Source organism: Pezoporus flaviventris, unplaced genomic scaffold, assembly GCF_033815535.1.
Source record: "Pezoporus flaviventris isolate CSIRO_AGI_PZ_B2104156 unplaced genomic scaffold, CSIRO_AGI_Pfla_v1 ptg000036l, whole genome shotgun sequence".
Taxonomy (NCBI): domain Eukaryota; kingdom Metazoa; phylum Chordata; class Aves; order Psittaciformes; family Psittacidae; genus Pezoporus; species Pezoporus flaviventris.
Window position 1 is genome coordinate 14,023,725 of NW_026892584.1, and position 18,783 is coordinate 14,042,507.

General features: G+C 45.3%; 1 protein-coding gene across 9 annotated transcripts in view; it reads left to right on the top strand.

The window, feature by feature from the left end:
• Positions 1-18,783, top strand: part of SLC8A3 (solute carrier family 8 member A3) — a 115,533-nt gene that overhangs the window by 16,801 nt on the left and 79,949 nt on the right. For 8 of the 9 annotated variants that reach the window (XM_061463231.1, XM_061463230.1, XM_061463232.1 and 5 more), the window contains one exon: positions 4,414-6,225. In XM_061463231.1, coding sequence (XP_061319215.1) covers positions 4,460-6,225 — 1,766 coding nt within the window. In that variant the 5' untranslated portion in view covers positions 4,414-4,459. The remainder of the gene's footprint in view (positions 1-4,413; positions 6,226-18,783) is intronic. The other variant, XM_061463234.1, reaches the window with a different exon arrangement.

The window sequence follows — 18,783 nt, forward strand, 5'->3', positions numbered from 1 at the left end:
TGGCTTACTGGGAATTTTGCCTAAATTTGAAATGGATAGGGATTTAGAGATTTGCCTTTGGTTTTGTGTTTACTGAGGAGAGATCTTGGGAACACCACTGTGTTATGCTGCCTCTTGATTTTATTTCTTGAGATGCATTCTTTGAAAATATCCTTGTTTTTAGAGTCATGTGAGCATCAGTACACAAAAAGCTTAATTATAAGGGATCAGAATAGCCTCCTCAGCTTTGTACCTTGCTATAGGTCTACAGCAGACAAACCATCAGTCTTCTGAAATTCAGCTATTATAAAAGACATAAGGAGCTTGAGAGTTGCCTAAAAGTAATTTTCTATTGCAAGCTTCATTGTGACAACCGTGGTCCATCCTACTTTCTGGACTGTCTCCAGAAGTATTTCAAGAACTGATCTCTTTATTTATGGGTTCTGTTTATGGATTTATGGATCACATGGCCATTGTTAACTCTTGTAGAAGAAGGAGCTGCCCCTGCTAAAATAACTGTTGCACATCTTCCCAGAGCCTTGCTATTTAAAGCTAGCTTAGTCTGGTGCACTGATGCTTGCAGCATTTTGTCTCTTCCTTGCATAGATTGAATTTTCAAATTTACTATTGAACTTAGCCTACCAGGTAGGGAGACTGTCTGGTCTTCTCACCACTAATGCCCTTACTTGCACACATTCAATGCAATAGCAGTAGTGGGGCAGAGGGCTGTGGAAGAAAATCCCATCTGATAACAAAGAATCAGTGGAAATGAGGATCCTCATAGGATAAAGGCGAAGATCACTCCATGCCAAATGACTTTCCACTGTTGCTGCAGCCTCCTCTCCTGTCATTTGCATCCTGCAGGGCCAGGGCAGTGACGTTGTTGGAATGACACCTCTCTGTGCCAGATGTGGATGCGTTTTGTTGCACTGGCGTCAGAGGAGTGACACCTCCTCCTGGGTGACTAGCAGTGACTCAGGACTGTGCTGCAAGCCTGCCTGGTGGCTCAGAGTGGGACTTGTGCTGAAGGGTGGCTCTTGTCACAGTTAGCACAGCTGCTGCTAGTTAGAGGAGGGGTAAGGGATGTGTCTGCTTCACTCTGGGGAGGCCAGAACTATGTAGATCCCCTCCAGTAATTTCTGGACTGAGTTTAGTAGATATATCTGAGTGAAAACTTGCAGCTTGTATAAACAAACTTGCTGACCTAGAGCTACAGAGTGAGTTTTAGCTCTTCTATCCTCTGTCATCTGAATGTTAAAGCTGTTACCACAATGTTTTATTAACTGCAGTTTTAAAATGTAATATTCTATGTTGTAAAGCACTTTTGCATCAGTTTCCAAGAGGGGAATGACAGTATGAATGCTTCACTGTTTTTCAGATTAGTTAGGTTAATGTTTTTCATATTAATGAACACATACTAAGATTTTATTAGACAGTGCATCTGTGGGCAAAGTTCCTGTTGATCTCACTGGGGAATTTTACGTGTGTCAAAGAATTGCAGGATTAGGTCATTATTGTAACACTTTAGAAAATTATTTTGACCTCCATTTAATGTTAAAATGTTTGTCAAAGGAATTGAAAAAGAGTGAATAAACATATTCCCAAATTCTGAGATTTTAGTCTGTGACCCATTGCCTGACTTTGGAGGTCCTAACACATAAACAGAGGCTACCCTGGTAGAGGTTGCTTTTGAAATAATATACTATTAGTTTCAGGAATAAACTTAAAATCAAATTAAAAATAGGAGAAAGAACAGCAAGGTCCTGGAGTGTATTTGGGGAAGGCTAGAATAGAAACCATCATGGCATTACAGAAGGTAGACAGATAGTGTTAATTACAGAAGGTGGTTGTCCCACAGAGAAGGAGGTTGGTAGCAGTGATTTATTTCAGAGGGCAGTTTAGTCATCGTACTATTCCTAGAAAAGGCTCTGAATTTAAGTGATACTTTACTCTTAAGTCGTTTTTGAAACCAAATTTAGGTGCTTGAGTCACATAGATGTTTTTGAAATTACTTCTGTCTTTCTGTCAGCCATTTTTTCTTGGCTGATCTTGGAAGACACGGCACTTACTGGCTGCGGTACAGTTAAGTAGGAGCTGGGAGCTGGAAGTGTCAAGAAGTTGGTGGATACCTGCCAGCAATTGCAGTACAGATAAGGATGATCTGATGTGCCTGGGGTGTTTTGGAGCTGCTGTGCTTGTGCAGTTGGTCTCTGCATGCACCTTGAGTCAGAGGCACCTGGAACATGTCAACTTCACTATGCATCTGCACACATCTGCCTTGCAGCCCAGAGATCTTGGCCTTGCTGCTCATCATCATTCTGCACATGTTCACTGGCCCTTCCTCAGGGATTTCCCACCATCCCACAGCCAGAATACTAGAGCTGGGGCTGGCTAACAGCCCTCACTGGGGCTGAGGGGCTCAGCCAGGCACTGAGGCTATAGTAGCAGGCAGATGAGTAGGCACTGGAGAGAGAAGGTAAGTAGGCTAATGCAGAGAATCTTGCTCTTCTGAATTAGTCCAGGTAGCACGAAGAAGTGTATTGTTTTTTCATATCAAGGGTGTCAGATATGGATTTGTGATCCTGATACTGCATAATCAATTCTCTCCCCTCTGCTATGCTTTGTCAGGAGCCGTTTTGTTCATTTTGTTCATCTGCAGTCTTTGTTCATGCTTTCCTTCCTGTTTTGCTTGTCTTTATAGATTTTTATCTGAAGGTTGAAAATGTTTTTGTTGCTATCGGAAAGATTGCACCCTCTTTTGGAAAGAGGCGAGTGACACAACATGATAGTAAAATAGCCATTTGAGATGCATTTGTTAATGCTGATAACATGAAGATGTTGCCTGAAATATTTACAGTGCAAGGGAGAGGGAAGGGATCTCTTCAAGTGTTTGGGGGCCAGTTCATCTCTTTGAACTGCTGCCATCTGAACTTTGAGTATCTGCTGTAAGCTGGCTGACTGGGCACCCTCTTGAGACCATGGAGAGAAATGGGAAGGGACAAAACCCCTTCTGGAGATGTGTGTCTTAAATGCATCTTTTGGGTCAGAACAGAGTGGGACAGGAAGGATCATCCCCTGGAAACAACTGTCTTTCCTCTGACAAAGGGAGCCAAGGTGACTTCATTGACTTACTGCCCAAGATTTAGGTACAGTAGGGGAAACGAATCCCAGCCCTACTGATCCAACAGTACAAACCTCATTGAAAGCCATTGGGAGTTAAGACTCTTGAACCCTCCAAGTGTTGTAGATAATGCTGCTCTTAAGTTTGATGTTTCCTGTGAGGTACTTGGCTGCGTCTGGACTCAGAAATGTGATTTGTTATTTTAAGCCTGAGACCAAATTCTTCCAGAGACCTGGTATATAGGGAGGAGAACAGTATGATCCATGACACTGAAGTGATCAGAATCCAATTTTAAGTGGTGCAAGCCCTACAGCAAAGTAGTCCCTAAGTAATAGGAGGCATTATTGGACAGTAATATGCCGAACCTACGTGATATGTGACCAGCTTTTTTGGTTTTGCATGGTATTTAATGTTAGAGGTTAATTTTAGAGGGTAGTTGAAAATATATCAATTTCTTAGGGATGTTAGTGGTACATGAATTTTGCTCTGTCTTTTGGGTTCATGAGCACAGCTTTTTCTAACCGTGGAGGTTTTGCAGGTTTCTGTGACCATTTAAAAGGAGGATTGTTGATGTAACATGTGATTGTCCAGGTCACAATGGAAACACTGGTGAAAAATGGCCTTTGACACTTTGTTGAGCTCAAGAGTCCTCTGCCCTGTTTCTGGGTTGACATCTTTACCTCCTAATGTGGAGACCCTGTGCCTCAGAAGCTTACGGGAGCCCTAGGACCCTACTGGAGACTCTGCAGCCTATTAAGAGGGGTTGACTGTGGGGAAGGTTTGGCCACGAAGTTACTCCATAATTCATAACTGAATTATGTCCTACAAATGGACTTCATTTGGAGATTGCTCACTGGCCTCAAATGGTGCTTCTTATGCTTCAAGTAATTCCTTGACTTGTCTTATCTCCTGGATGATGAGATAGGGGAGTCTTTAGATTTGGTTTCTTGTGCTGAGTTGAAGTGCTCTATGCTGGGGAGCACCACAGGTTCATTAGCTGAGTGGCAGCTGAGCACTCAGTACTCCTATTGAACATGCTCTAGGTCAAGAGTGGTGTGTATAGAGTGTATATATAGAGTCAAGTGTTTTCACTGAGTTACTTTTTTAGCAATTGATCTTCATCTGCAGGGCATGTAAAAGTTGTGGTTTGTTAAAGTCCCTGCTAAATACCTTCTTCAAAGTGACAGAGAGACAGAGAGACAACCCTCTACCAGTACTCTTCAGTGGTGAGATACTGAAGTGCGTTTGGGTAAATGTTGCATTTTCCTTTTCTCTCATGCTTCCCTCCTCCCTCTCTGTTTTGTTTGTTTCAGGTTCTCGGCCTTTTTGGATCTACACAGTGGAAATTGCATCTTGTGTATGGCGTGGTTAAGCTTGCAGCCTGTCACCTCGGCCTTCCTCCATTTTGGGCTGGTTACTTTTGTGCTGTTTTTGCATGGTTTGCAGGTGGATGCTGGCCTGACGGGAGACTCAACCAGTTCAGTACAAAACAGCTCGTGTTCAGGATCTTTTGACTGCAAGGAAGGTGTTATCCTGCCAATATGGTACCCAGAAAACCCATCCCTTGGGGACAAAATTGCTCGTGTTATTGTATACTTTGTAGCACTGATCTACATGTTCCTTGGAGTCTCCATCATTGCAGATCGTTTCATGGCATCTATAGAGGTCATTACATCACAAGAAAAAGAAATAACGATTAAGAAACCCAATGGAGAAACCACAACGACCACCATTCGGATTTGGAATGAAACTGTTTCCAACTTGACCCTCATGGCTCTGGGCTCCTCTGCTCCTGAGATCCTTCTGTCTCTGATAGAAGTGTGTGGGCATGGATTCGTAGCTGGAGACCTGGGGCCATCTACAATTGTTGGCAGCGCTGCTTTCAATATGTTTATCATCATTGCCATCTGTGTCTATGTGATCCCTGATGGGGAAACCAGAAAGATAAAACACCTGAGGGTTTTCTTTGTCACAGCTGCTTGGAGCATCTTTGCTTACATCTGGTTGTACATGATCCTGGCTGTCTTCTCTCCAGGTGTGGTTCAGGTCTGGGAAGGTCTGCTCACACTTTTCTTCTTCCCACTTTGTGTCCTTCTGGCTTGGGTAGCAGATAGACGTCTGCTTTTCTACAAGTATATGCACAAAAAGTACCGTACTGACAAGCACAGGGGCATTATCATAGAATCAGAAGGTGATCACCCTAAGGGAATTGAGATGGATGGCAAGATGTTGAACTCTCACTTTCTAGATGGAAACTTAGTGACTGTGGAGGGGAAGGAGGTAGATGAATCTCGCAAAGAGATGATCCGTATCCTTAAGGACCTGAAGCAAAAGCACCCAGAAAAGGACTTGGACCAGCTGGTAGAGATGGCTAACTACTATGCCTTGTCTCATCAGCAAAAGAGCAGAGCCTTTTATCGCATTCAAGCTACCAGAATGATGACAGGAGCTGGCAATATTCTGAAGAAGCACGCAGCTGAGCAAGCCAAGAAGAGCACCAGCTTGCATGAGGTGCAGCCAGATGAACCTGAGGAATTCATCTCCAAAATTTATTTTGACCCATGCTCCTACCAGTGTCTTGAGAACTGTGGTGCTGTTCTCCTGACAGTGGTGCGGAAAGGAGGGGACATGTCCAAGACCATCTATGTGGACTATAAAACAGAGGATGGCTCTGCCAATGCTGGTGCTGACTATGAGTTCACAGAGGGGACTGTTGTCTTGAAATCAGGGGAGACCCAGAAGGAGTTCTCAGTGGGAATTATTGATGATGACATCTTTGAGGAAGATGAGCATTTCTTTGTGCGGCTCAGTAACCTCCGTGTGGTGGAGACTGAGGAACCGCCAGAGCTCAGTAACTCCCCATACCCAAAGGCCATATTGGCTTCTCCTTGTGTGGCCACAGTGACCATACTGGATGATGACCATGCTGGCATCTTCACATTTGAGTGTGATGTTATACACGTCAGTGAGAGCATTGGTGTGATGGAAGTCAAAGTCCTAAGGACATCAGGTGCTCGGGGTACAGTTATAGTGCCATTTAGAACAGTAGAAGGGACAGCAAAAGGAGGTGGAGAAGACTTTGAAGACACCTATGGGGAGCTGGAGTTCAAGAATGATGAAACCGTGTAAGTACCCAATTTCTGTTCCTGGGTCTGCTTCTGGTATTTAACCCCACATTTTGCATCCATTACAGGTGAATGCTGACAAGGGACAGGCTCCTTTCTTCAGCTTTCCATCTGTTTCCCTACCTCTTTCAGGCAAGAACCGACAGCAGGATTTAAGAGCTCAAAGCTCTTGTCCGTTCCCTCTTGGGAATGACAAAGTAAGGCTTAGAAATACTGGGGGTTCAAGGGAACAGGGGGAAAATATATCATTCTTTGAGGTCCTGTACTAAAACTAGGGGTTAGTGAAGAGTTAAGGTAGATAGAGAATTAAAAGAGCAAGCTTTTACCTACTGGGCAAATATATGGGAAAGCCTCTTTTTGAACACCAGGCATAGAGCACACAGGAGTTTATTGCAATCCCTAGATGAAAAGTTGACAAGTTATTCCTAGGCAAGCAAGAGCTGCTCAAAAGACATTGGGGCTTTATTTTCACAGGAGCAATACATCATACCTGTGTCCCTTGGCTGCCTGTGCAACTTGCAGGTCTGTGTGGCAGCTAATTCACAGTATAGGCACAGCTGCAAGCTATTCTGCTGGACTTGTGAAATCCTTCCAGCCTTTATGTCCCTATGGTCTACCAATATTCTCCCCATCACCTTCTCTATGATCTCTGTATGTCTGTTCTTTTACTACCTGTGGTTTTTCCCCTTGTAAAATACCATGGCAATTGGCAATAATGGTCTAAAGCACTGCAGCTCACAGCCTGTCCATGTGCCTCCATGACCCAGTGTTTTCATACAGAATAAGGAAAGGAAGCAGAATAGCCTGCACCATCCTGTCAGTTCAGCTCTTTTACTGCTTACAAAATAGCTGATACAAGGTAGGAAGTAATAAAGACCAGAGAGGTGATAATGTCTAATTGCTCTAAGTACCTGCTGTTAACATTTGTGAGGAATGAGAAAAATCCCTTAGCTGAATAGGGAGATGGGTGTGAGCTTGGTGCTAAAACTCCCTAATGTTAAGTGCCTAAATTCCTCTTGTTAACATCTAATCACTTGAGCCATCAAAGGAAGAATTGAGCAGACTTGCAAGTGGTACCAGGGAAAGGAAATATTTGTACCAAGCCGCCGGATACAGTACCCAAAAGGATGTTAATGTATTAAATGCTATGGAGTAGGGATTCCCTGTTTCAAGAGCACCTTCTGTCCTACCCCACTAAACAATTTAATCCAGCTAATATCCACAATCTCAATGCTTGATTATAAGTACGTTTTCTTATTTAAGGAAGAGGAGCTCTTGGTTGGCTGGCTTCAGCCACTGTCAGAGATGGAAGAGGATCAGCTGTCCTCATCTGTCTTTTCAGGGAGATAGGCCATACAGGTTAGTCTCCTTAATTGAGCTGCAAGCTCACGTCTCTAGAGAAAGTGAAGAAGAATGTTAGATGTGTGATTCTAGTCTCCTATGAGTAGACTGTCTAAAATATAATGGCTACTACCTTGCTTCAGCCAGGTCTGGAAAGAAGAGACTTTTCTTGCTTGAACAAGACCCATCAATGAAAGGCAGGCAGGTTTGGATTACCAGAGAATAAACTCATGAGCCATCTTCCTCCAGAATGTAGTCCCTTTCTTTCATCTTCCAGCTGGTAGAAGGCTTTTTGTCATTGAAAACTGTGACAGAAGGTCAGAGCATACCCACATAGTTGCTCACTTAAGTTAAAACAAATCTCATTCAGCAGGACCATGTGCATCCTTCTGGCACAGACTAATGAAAATGAAAGCAGTCCAGAAAACAAGTATGCATAGGTTGCTTAACACTGTGGTTTGTGACCCACAGAAGATGCCCTAGAGCACAGATGAGACACCAGAGGGCTGTGTTGCCATTCAGTGAGACCTGGACAGGCTGGAGAGTTGGGCGGGGAGGAACTTGATGAAATTCAACAAGGGCAAGTGTAGAGTCTTGCATCTGGGGAAGAACAACCCCATGTACCAGTACAGGTTGGGGGCTGACCTGCTGGACAGTAGTGAAGGGGAAAGGGACCTGGGGGTCCTGGTGGATAGGAGGGTGACCATGAGCCAGCAATGTGCCCTTGTGGCCAAGAAGGCCAATGGCATCCTAGGGTGCATTAGAAAGGGTGTGGGTAGTAGGTCAAGAGAGGTTCTCCTCCCCCTCTACTCTGCCTTGGTGAGGCCGCATCTGGAATATTGTGTGCAGTTCTGGGCTCCACAGTTCAAGAAGGACAGGGAATTGCTTGAAAGAGTCCAGCGCAGAGCCACAAAGATGATAAAGGGAGTGGAACGCCTCCCTTATGAGGAGAGGCTGAGGGAGCTGGGACTCTTTAGCTTGGAGAAGAGGAGACTGAGGGGTGACCTCATCAATGTTTACAAATATGTGAAGGGTGAGTGTCAGGATGATGGAGCTAGGTTTTTTTCAGCGATGTCCAGTGATAGGACAAGGGGCAATGGGTGTAAACTGGAGCATAGGAGGTTCCATGTGAACACCAGGAAAAATTTCTTTACAGTGAGAGTGACAGATCACTGGAACAGGTTGCCCAGGGGGGTTGTGGAGTCTCCTACGTTGGAGATATTCAAGGCCTGCCTGGGCACGTTCCTGTGTGATGTACTCTAGGTTACCCTGCTCTTGCAGGAGGGTTGGACTAGATGATCTTTTGAGGTCCCTTCCAACCCTTAGGATTCTGTGATTCTGTGATTTGTGGTGTACTTAAAATTGTGCTCATGCTTAATGAATTAATGTGACTTACGCTTCTGCATCAGGAGACCGCTGGAAAAAAAGCCTGCTAGGCATAATGGTTATGGCGACCATGTGGCTAGCAAAGATCAATTTCCTTTGAATTAGCATAGCTGGCTCAACACAGCACTTAAACTAATAATCCTAACAAGCAGGAAGATCATGTCAGCCAGCAGGTTTCATTTTAAATATCCAAGTCTTCTGGGAATGGAGTTTTGGGCTGGAAACAGGTTGGTGTAGTTTTCAGTAATCAGCCCTTGGCCTTTAAATTCAGTGAACAGAGGTCAGTTGTTATACTTTGCCAGCTCTTCTCTGAGGTGCAGGTGGAAGCAGCTGTAGAAACCCGGGGGAAGTAATGGATTGGTTTAATCTCTGAGTCAGTTTCATCTCCTTCCTTTCTTCTAAATCTGAATGCAGAAAGACAATTTTGAGCAAATATTTAGGCTGCAAACAAATTTGAGGTGATTCAGGTGTGAAGTTGGAGTTCAGACCCATAATGCTACTCTTCTAACAAATGTTATCTGATTTTGATCAGCCCAGTTAGGGAAGATGGGTGGATAGGATGTTTGGGACGGTTTTGCTGACTCACAGGGCAGCGTATGAGCAACTGGTCATGGTGTTGTTTGGTACAAGGCTGTATGAAGACACTGGGTCAATAAATAGCTAGAGGCTTGACTGGCTGAATATTTGAGGCCCTGCCTCTTAAATGCCTTGCCACTGAGGGGAATCCACCACGAGGTACTGACATCCCCTGTGCACTGAAGGGGGAACCAAGGGTCCACAAAGCCTGGTGGAGCAGAGGAGAAAGCAGGAAGAGTAGAGTGGTCAGTATATAAAGCTAAGGACAGGGGGTTGAGAAGAAGTGAGAAGTTACATGCTCCCCATTTCAGCCTACGGATTGGGCTCTCTTTTAGGAAAGGTGAAGCTTGGGTTCAAGTTTCCATGCTGGTGTAGGAGCTGCTCATGAATGGCATCCTGCCTACTTCACAGCTTTAACCCTGTCATTCTCCTCATGGGGTCACTTTGAAAACATTTTTGAGTCATGGAGGAAGGAAATGAATTAACAACATCTTGCAGACACATAAAACAGTGCTAAACTTTGCTGTGGCCACACATGTATGCTAAGGATCCACACAACTGCAGCTACTGAAGAAACACTGATCAGTGTGAACTGGAGGAGAGTAAAACCTTCATATTCTCAGCTTGTCTGACACCAAATTAAAAACTTCAGCTTGTGTTCTGCAGCGGTAGGCAATCTGTAAGTAGTTTGTAGGTCAGTCTCCTGAAGTGTAGCAATAGCTAGATTAATCTGAGAGGCACTGGATTACAGCATCCTTGAGATTAAACTATAGGAGAGTTGCTGCTGTCTACCAAATCCGTAGGGCTAAGGATAAATACTTTCCTGAAAACTAAATGGAGAAGGGGTCTTCACATAAATATAACAAGATAAAATACTTTGGGGCTGTTTTTAAGAGGCTTTCCCTAAAATATGTGGGACTAAAAAAGCTGAGTTGATGCAAACATTGCAGAATGCGAGGGAAATGGATCCTGCCACCGGCTCTTGCTTCTTGCCTCTGTGATTCTTTCTAGACTAACACGGTCAAAGTTTCCTTACTCACGTTTGGGTGGGAGCACAAGAGAAAGCAGGCTGAGATGAGGAGTCTTGAAACAATGCTGTTATTACTGAAATATGGTTCCATGCAGTGTGTGTGTATGGATGTGCATGGGTGTTGGATAGCTGTAAATCCACGCCATATGATCTTGAATGCTGCCATCTGTTGAGCAAGGAATTGATCAGATCTCAAATATTTGATTATGCTGCCTCTTTTTCAATACACTGGTTATTTCTGAACTCCTGCTCCAGTGAGGGTCAGATACAACCTGAGTGCTTGAAGCAGAATCCTAGCTCTCTTGTTGACTAAAAGGAAACTCAAAAAAATCAAGTCCTAGACTTAGTTATTTATTTTTTTTCAAGATGACCAAATGCTTTTCTATTAAGTGATTTTATATGGAAATAAATGTTAGGTTCTTAAATGTATGAAAACATAGAAGACCCAGCTGCTCTATCATATCCAAGCAATAAAGAAATCATGAAGAGTCAGCAGCAAAAAATGAATTGAGTTTTAAAGGTTTTCCTTTTTGCATAATAAAGGCAAGTCATTATGTTTAATTTAAATTTTCTGTTTAAACTGTTTCCTCTGCTTAAAACTGTTTAAATTCATGTGGAAATTTCTCTAGGTCTTGCTTTATAAAGTTTAGGAAGATATACAAGTTACCAGCAGCTAACTGGTATGTCAGCTAGAAAATTGAGTGGCAAGTTCTGCTGTGGCAACGTCCCTTGCATCAGCTATACAGAGTTAAGGTTTAGGCCAAGAACTCTACTTTGTTATTTGCCTTTGTTGCTGGTTGCTCAATTGCTTGCAGCACCCGAAGGTTCCTAGAGGTGTAGCCATCTGCCCTGAGTCCGTAGCTCTCAGAATATTGTCTATGGCTTGGAAAGGAAATGGGTGTTGAGAGACGCTGTGGTAGTAAACTGCTATTAAATGTCCTGCAAATCCTCTTTGGAAAGTCAGCATGGCTGAACTTCGTTAACATGCGGAGACCTACAGTCACCAATGTGCGTATTAGGCAGAGCTCTCGGTAACAGAAGGGCTGTCTCCTCCATTCAGAGACTGCTGGAGACAAACGTATTAAAGGCTTAATAGGCAGTGAGATTTTTTACTTTAGGGTTTGGGCAGGATGTTGTGTGCAAGTTGCATGTTGCTTCTCCTTGTCTGCTTCTCCCCAGAGAAGCCCCCAGGCTGCTGTGTGCAGGGCTGTGGCTGCTCCACAGGGTCACTGTGAGCCTTGGGCTGTATTTACCTTCCTGGAGCTGGTCCTGCAAAGTGCTCCTGTCATACTAAGCAGTGGAAAACCACAAGCATTTCTTCCCATTAGGGGCTTCAGGCCTTTTCTGGCACAGGAGCTCATGGAGTGTGCACAGCTCATGGCTGTGCCACAGGTGCTCCTGTCTAGTTCAAGCTCAGGTTGGTGCTGTGCCCCGAGGCTGGTGGTTAATAACTGTCCCTGGCAGCCACCACATGTTGCTGCTGCTGCCCTCTCTCCTGCGTGTTGTGCCACCCTTGTTTGGTGGGAAGGTCATTATCCCTTACTCCTTCCTGTCCTGTCCACCCATGCTTGGATGAAGAGATATCTGGGCCCCAGCCCCTTGGTTGTGGTCCTGCCATGGTGGCAGCCATTAGCTTCCACCAGCAGATCTGGTGAAGCTTAGTGGAGAAAGATAAATAGTGGTTTTCTGGTTGGAAGACATCACACTGGCGTTTGGAGTACTTAATTGTCCTTTCTTTTCACCATTTATCGCTTGAGGAAACTATCAACTTAATTTCTAAATTTGATTACCTACACAGTCACGGTTGTGGCCTTCTGAGGGGAATGCTATTAATGATACTTAGCTCTTTTGCATGGTGTTTTTTTCAGAAGATCTTATAGCACTTTGTGAAGAAGTTTGACAGATCCTATTCCCATTTAGCAGATGGGGGAAAAAATACAGAGAAAGTGACTTCTATTCCCTCTAGATGGATTACCCAGCAGGTCAGAGGCAAAGACAGGAATAAACCTGATCTCCCTGAACTGCTGGCCTGTGCTCTATCCAGAAAAAGATCTGTGCACATCAAGCTTGTAATTTCCTGTTACTCAGAACCACAGTGAAATTATGCAGATTCACTGACCTCTCCCAGCCATTGTGAATCAGGCTGGTACACGTATATGCAGTAGCTGCAACATCTTGCTATTCTCCCACGCTGTCAATAGTAACTGTGGTTTTGGGTGCTCATTTTCCTAAATTAAATTTTGATCACATGACATGGAGGTCTGTTGCATCTGCAGACTTCAGTTTATTTATACCAGCTGTGATGACTCCAATTAATGACCAAGGTTATAACACAATTATTTTGGTAACCTAGTCTGAACCCTTGTTCAACAGCTCCCATGTACCATGCACTGACCCTAGGGCTTTGGATTTTGAGAAGAGTACCCCTCAAGAAATTGAGACTAGTTAGTAGGACTCCAGGCAATGAGAATTTGTTGTGTGAGGAAGATGGTATCCTTCTCTCAGGACAGGCTTTGTTCCTGCTAGAGCCTTCTTGAGACAGAATTTGAGACTGAATCCCCAAACTCTTCTCCAGTTTGTTTTGATCAGTGGGTAAGCTCCTTCTGGCTTTCTTTTCCTACACCTTCAAGTAAATTAGGAGTTCTTAATTCCTGTTTTAATTTGGATTAAGGGAAAACAGTGGCAGCTGTTCTCCGTTGGAAAGCCCCCCAACCAACAAATACCACATTCCCCCACTGTGTTGTCAGTGGTGAAAGGCTGTGATTTTTTTTTATTTGTTTCTTGCTGTGAATGGAATTTTCATGTTGCTGTTCTTAACGGTGCCAGTTTCTAGTTTAACTCAAGTCATTTACACAAATGCACCTGCTGGGCTTCTGCTGTAGTGCCCCTGTGAGTTCTAGGTGCTGTGACCTGCAGGGGATTAGGGTTAGGCATCAGGGGACTGTTCTGGAGCGTACATAGAATCAGTCTGCAGAAAAGTGACACTGTTACACCATCCTGGGGAGAAGAGGAGCCCTGAGCTGACCTTCACGTTCCCAGATAGTCCTGTTGGCAGGTGTAAGGGGGGGACGTACTTGCCATCTGTCCATGAAGAAAGACAAATTACGTCCTGTCTCAGAGGCTGTGACTTCTTGCCCATCAAAGGAAATACTTGTATGAGTTTGTGACAGCATCGAACAGGGATGGTCTAGGACCTCAGCTGAAAAGAGAAGCATGTAGTTGAAATTGACTCTTCAAAACTGGTGTGTGCTTTGATCTAGCAGAGAAGCCCCTGGGAAGCTCACGGGTTCCTGAAGTAGGAAGCTCTTGGAAGGGATGTTCTTGGAGGTATCAGAGAGGGCAGTAATTTTCCTGGTTTAAACTAAACAAACTAGAGAATTCACCCTGCCAAATGACACAATGAAGTTTTGGGTTTAAAACAACAGGTAAGAACTGATCCAAGATACGAGAAGTCTGCTGTGGCTTGGGTGAGCTTTACCTCCTCTACTCAGGCATTACTGCATGGACCACCTTTGCCAATGAGTGGCTTAGACAATATGCCCTTTACAGACAAGTTTGCAGAGGCACAGGTCATATTTCCTTCCCACCTATAAGAAGGAGGAGAAGGCACAGTTTGAATGATGCAGCTTCAGGGGATAAGAAAAGATGCTGATGGCAAGGCTTGATACACCATATATCATTCCAAGTACATGGTAGGTTTTTTTTTAACCCACAGCGGGCACATTGCCTACAGCATTACCGTAATGTGTCTGTGACTTCTAACAGATCAGAGTGTCAGCAAAGTTTCTGAGTTAAATATGGACTTACCTTTTCTAAATGGGATAAGAACAGCAGAGTCAAATCTCCCCAGCCCAGTGGTCCTCCAGCACGTTTATTGATGTGGCTAAATAGAAGCAGTTGATCCTGGTGGAAGGTGGCAGCTCTTTCAAATAAGAGGTGATTTACCTGTTTCTAGCAGCATGGCTTGTTTCTTATTTACCTCATGGCACAATAAAAGGTGACAAAAGAATTTGCTATGCTAGCTAATAGGAGTGCTGAGGACGAAGTTCATCCTCTGTTTAGCTTCAGTGAAAACAGCAGATTTAAAGCTGGGAGGAATGTGGACCAGTACATATTTACAGCTGTCTTAGCAGATGGGCTGTTGACACATGAGGCCCCTCAAGTCTCTGCCTAGGTGCCAGCATGTACTGCTGTGAACATTTCAGCTGAAGCCAGTCCTGGTGTTGAGCAAGCCCTGGCTGCCTGTGTGTTTTTCTGGAAGGGAAGGGCAGTGGTCTGGAAGTCTGAGCGTTGGATATGGCCAGTTCTTTCTGCTAGGGTTTGCGGGACTTGTCCGTAGGAGGCCAATGGAGATGTCTGATGAGCTGCCTTGAAGCCTGAGCAGCCTCACATGGAGCATGGTGTAGCCCCAAAGCTGGAAAACCTCCTCTGGATATCAAATCCATGACAGCCTCCACTGTGTCCTGCTGCTCTCCTTCCAGATCCTGGTGTGGAGCCCTTCCAGTTATTAATAAAGGGCCTGGACTTGATGCTCTTCCCCATATGAGCAAAAGCTATGGCTCTGATCTCTTGATCCTTCTCTTAGACAGTGGAAAATTGCCTTTGGTGTTTTTAGGTGCTGGGAAGAAAGTAGCCTTTTCTCTCTCCCCAGTTTGCCTCTCCAAACAGTTTCCAGGAGTGGTTGCTCCTGCCTGTCCTGTGGCTGTTGTGCTGAGTGCGTTGCAGATAGTTTATCTGCTGCTGTGCCTCTTTGGTGCTCCATATAGAAGTATGTTGTTAAAGTGAAATAGGGTTGGAATTAACTTCCGTGCTTCTGGTTTTCTTTCCATGAGATAAGCATGCCAAATGTGTCCTACCCTCATAAAACATCCCCACCTGAGTGCTGTGCTCTCTGCTTTTATCCTTTAGAGATCCTCAGGACAGTGAGAAGAGCGTGTAGCAAGCTCACTGCCCTGGACTTCAGAAGAGCAGACTTTGACCTCTGAAGAGGGAACTTGCTTAGTAAGGTTCCATGGGATATAGCCCTAGAGGGCAGGGGGGCCCAAGACTCTTGGTTGATATTCAAGGATCACCTGCTACAAGCTCAGGAGTGTTGCATCCCAACTAGAAGGAAGTGCATCCATGGATGGATAAGGAGCTGCTAAGGAAAATTTAAATGAAAAAAGAGGCTTATAAAAAAGTGGAAGCAAGGACAGGCGGCCTGGGAAGAGTACAGGGATGTTGTCCGGGAAGCTAGGGACCAGGTTAGGAAAGCTAAGGCTCAGTTAGAATTAAACTTGGCTAGGGATGCTAAGAATTACAGCAAGGGATTCTACAGGTACGTAGCAAATAAAAAACAGACAAGGGAGAACGTAGGCCCCCTCTAGAAGCTCTCGGGAGAACTGGCTACACAGGATTTGGAGAAGGCTGAGGTTCTGAATGACTTCTTTGCCTTGGTCTTCACTGGTAAAAGCTCTGACCACACCACCCAAGTCTTGGAAGGCAGACGCAGGGCCTGTGAGAATGAAGACCTTGGGCCCACTGTAGGAGAGGATCTGGTTCGAGACCATCTTAAAAACCTGAACGTGGTCCATGGGACCTGATGAAATCCATCCGTGGGTCCTGAAGGAGCTGGTGAAGGAAGTTGTGAAGCCACTGTCCATCATATTTGAAAAATAATGGCAGTCAGGTGAAGTTCCTGATGACTGGAAAAAGGGAAATATAACCCCCATTTTCAAGAACGGGAAAATGGATGACCCAGGGAATTACAGACCAGTCAGTCTCACCTCTGCCTGGCAAAATCTTGGAGCAGATTCTCCTGGAAGGCATGCTAAGGCACATGAAAATCAACAAGGTGCTTGGTGACAGGCAGCATGGCTTCACTAAGGGGAAATCCTGCCTGACCAATTTGGTGGCCTTCTATGACCAGCAGGTAGAAGGAGGTGATCCTGCCCCTCTACTCTGCTCTTGGGAGACCTCACCTAGAGTATTGTGTGCAGTTCTGGTGTCCTCAACATGAAAAGGACATGGAATTGTTGGAAAAAGTCCAGAGGAGGGCCACAAGGATGATCAGGGGACTGGAGCACCTCCCATATGAAGATAGGCTGAGGAAGTTGGGGCTGTTGAGCCTGGAGAAGAGAAGGCTGCGTGGAGACCTCATAGCAGCCTTCCAGTATCTGAAGGGGGCCTATAGGGGTGCTGGGGAGGGACTCTTCATTAGGGACTGTAGCGATAGGACAAAGGGTAATGGGTTAAAACTTATACAGGGGAAGTTTAGATGGGATATAAGGAAGAAATTCTTTCATGTAAGGGTGGTGAGGCACTGGAATGGGTTGCCCAAGGAAGCTGTGAATGCTCCATCCCTGTCAGTGTTCAAGGCCAGGTTGGACGAAGCCTTGGGTGACATGGTTTAGTGTGAGGTGTCCCTGCCCATGGCAGGGGGGCTGGAACTAGATGATCTTAAGGTCCTTTCCAACCCTAACTATTTTTTGATTCTATGATTCTATAAAGCTATCAATATTTGATGTAGGACTTCTGCTCTGCCTATCTCTGCTTTATGGGTCTTGCATCCTGGGTCGGTCTCTCCTTTACCTCATATGCTTGAGAGTTTTGGCTTAATACTGCTATCTCCACCTCCCTCCATAAAGACAGCTGGACCACGATGCTGTTCAGGAAGGATGTGCCAGGACCAGTATAATGACTGTGCCAGAATAAATAAGCACTAAGCTCTCTTTCCTAAGACATCAGCAATGCTGTTCTATTTTGGGGCAGACTGTGGTTAGCTTTGATGGTGCATGGTGTTGTCTCTCTGTAGTGGAGCTGGGGAGAGAGAATGTGTGAATTGGCAGTTTTTCCCAGATGTGTCCTGTTACTGACACCATTGGAGGTGGGCAGAGCTGTGAATAATGCAAAAGCACAGTGAACGGACTATGTATGAGCAATGACTGCTTGCATAGCAGCCTGGCTCCTAGGGTTTCATCAGTTGTATCCTGCAGAGCAATACCTGAAAGCTGCGGCAGGGTGGAGCATATCAGATGCCCAGCTACTGCTGGTAGCACCGTGGAAGCACGAGGAGCTGTGTGTGTGCTTTATCTCAGTAGTGACCGTGGTGCTTACTGTAAGGTCTTAATTTTCTATAATTAGCAACTTTTTAGCATAGCTGTGTTTCTTGCTCTTTTTGTGGCCTGACAAGTGGAGCAGAGCTAGATGTGGTCTGTGGGAGTCAGAGCTGATGGCAGCTTCAGTACGTCATTAGACTTGGTGGTGGGCAGCTGGTGCTGTCTTTCCCTTGAGGTGACTTAAAAAAAAAGATAGGCTTAGGGGCCTGATTATCCCACCCTTTGTATGGTACAGAGCAGCAAAAAAAAGGCATAACAGATGTGACATCTCCCCTGGCTTGACTGTAAGCTGCAGGCAGCAGTGGTGGAGCAGAAGAGAAATGCAGGGTGATTTTGTTGGTGCACAGCCCCAGAGGAGAGGATAAAGAGCAAAGGAGTTGCTGCCTTTGTGCTGTGAGAGCATCAATAAGTGGTCAGATGGGGCTTTTTAATTCTCTGAGCTCTGTGGGGAGCAATACGTTTCACGTGTGTTCCTGTGCTGTGCTTCTGGCCAGCAGGGAGCCTGAGGAGATGAGGGGCCATAGTGCAGAGCAGTTTGGGGGTACCAGTCCCCAGTACACTGCTCACAGGTTAGCCTTGCTGGTACAATGGGCAGTGGATTTTGCAAGCCTGGTGCTGCAGCTCCCTGGGAAGATCTGATTCATGAGGCTAAACTGAATGAGTCCAGGCTAAACTGGAGAGCAAAATCCAGGGGTTGAAATAGGCCTCTGGGAGTATAGGTTTGTGTGCCCAAGCGGTGGAACCATGGCCAGCATCAGGGGAGCAAGCTGCCTTGCCCAGGATTGCTCCAGCTGTCCCTGAGGGACCACGGTAGCTGTTCATGACTCCAGAGCGTTTGAAGGCAGGACAAATGGATGGGCAGGCTGAAGGGGTAACCTTGCTGTAATGATGGGAGCCCCTCTTTGGACTGTCTTGGGGCTGCTTTTGGGGACTGCTTCTCAGGGCCTTTCCTAAGGAGGCTGAGGCTTCCTCATACCTCTAGCTGGCACATGACATCTCATGTGGTACTGTATCTTCTGGCCTTGCCCTGGGGATGGAGCCCATGGGATGACAACTGCCCTTGGTGAGGGATTTCTCCCTTGTGGTGCAGGGCTGTCCCAGGCAGCAGATGAGGGAGTTTCATGGAGC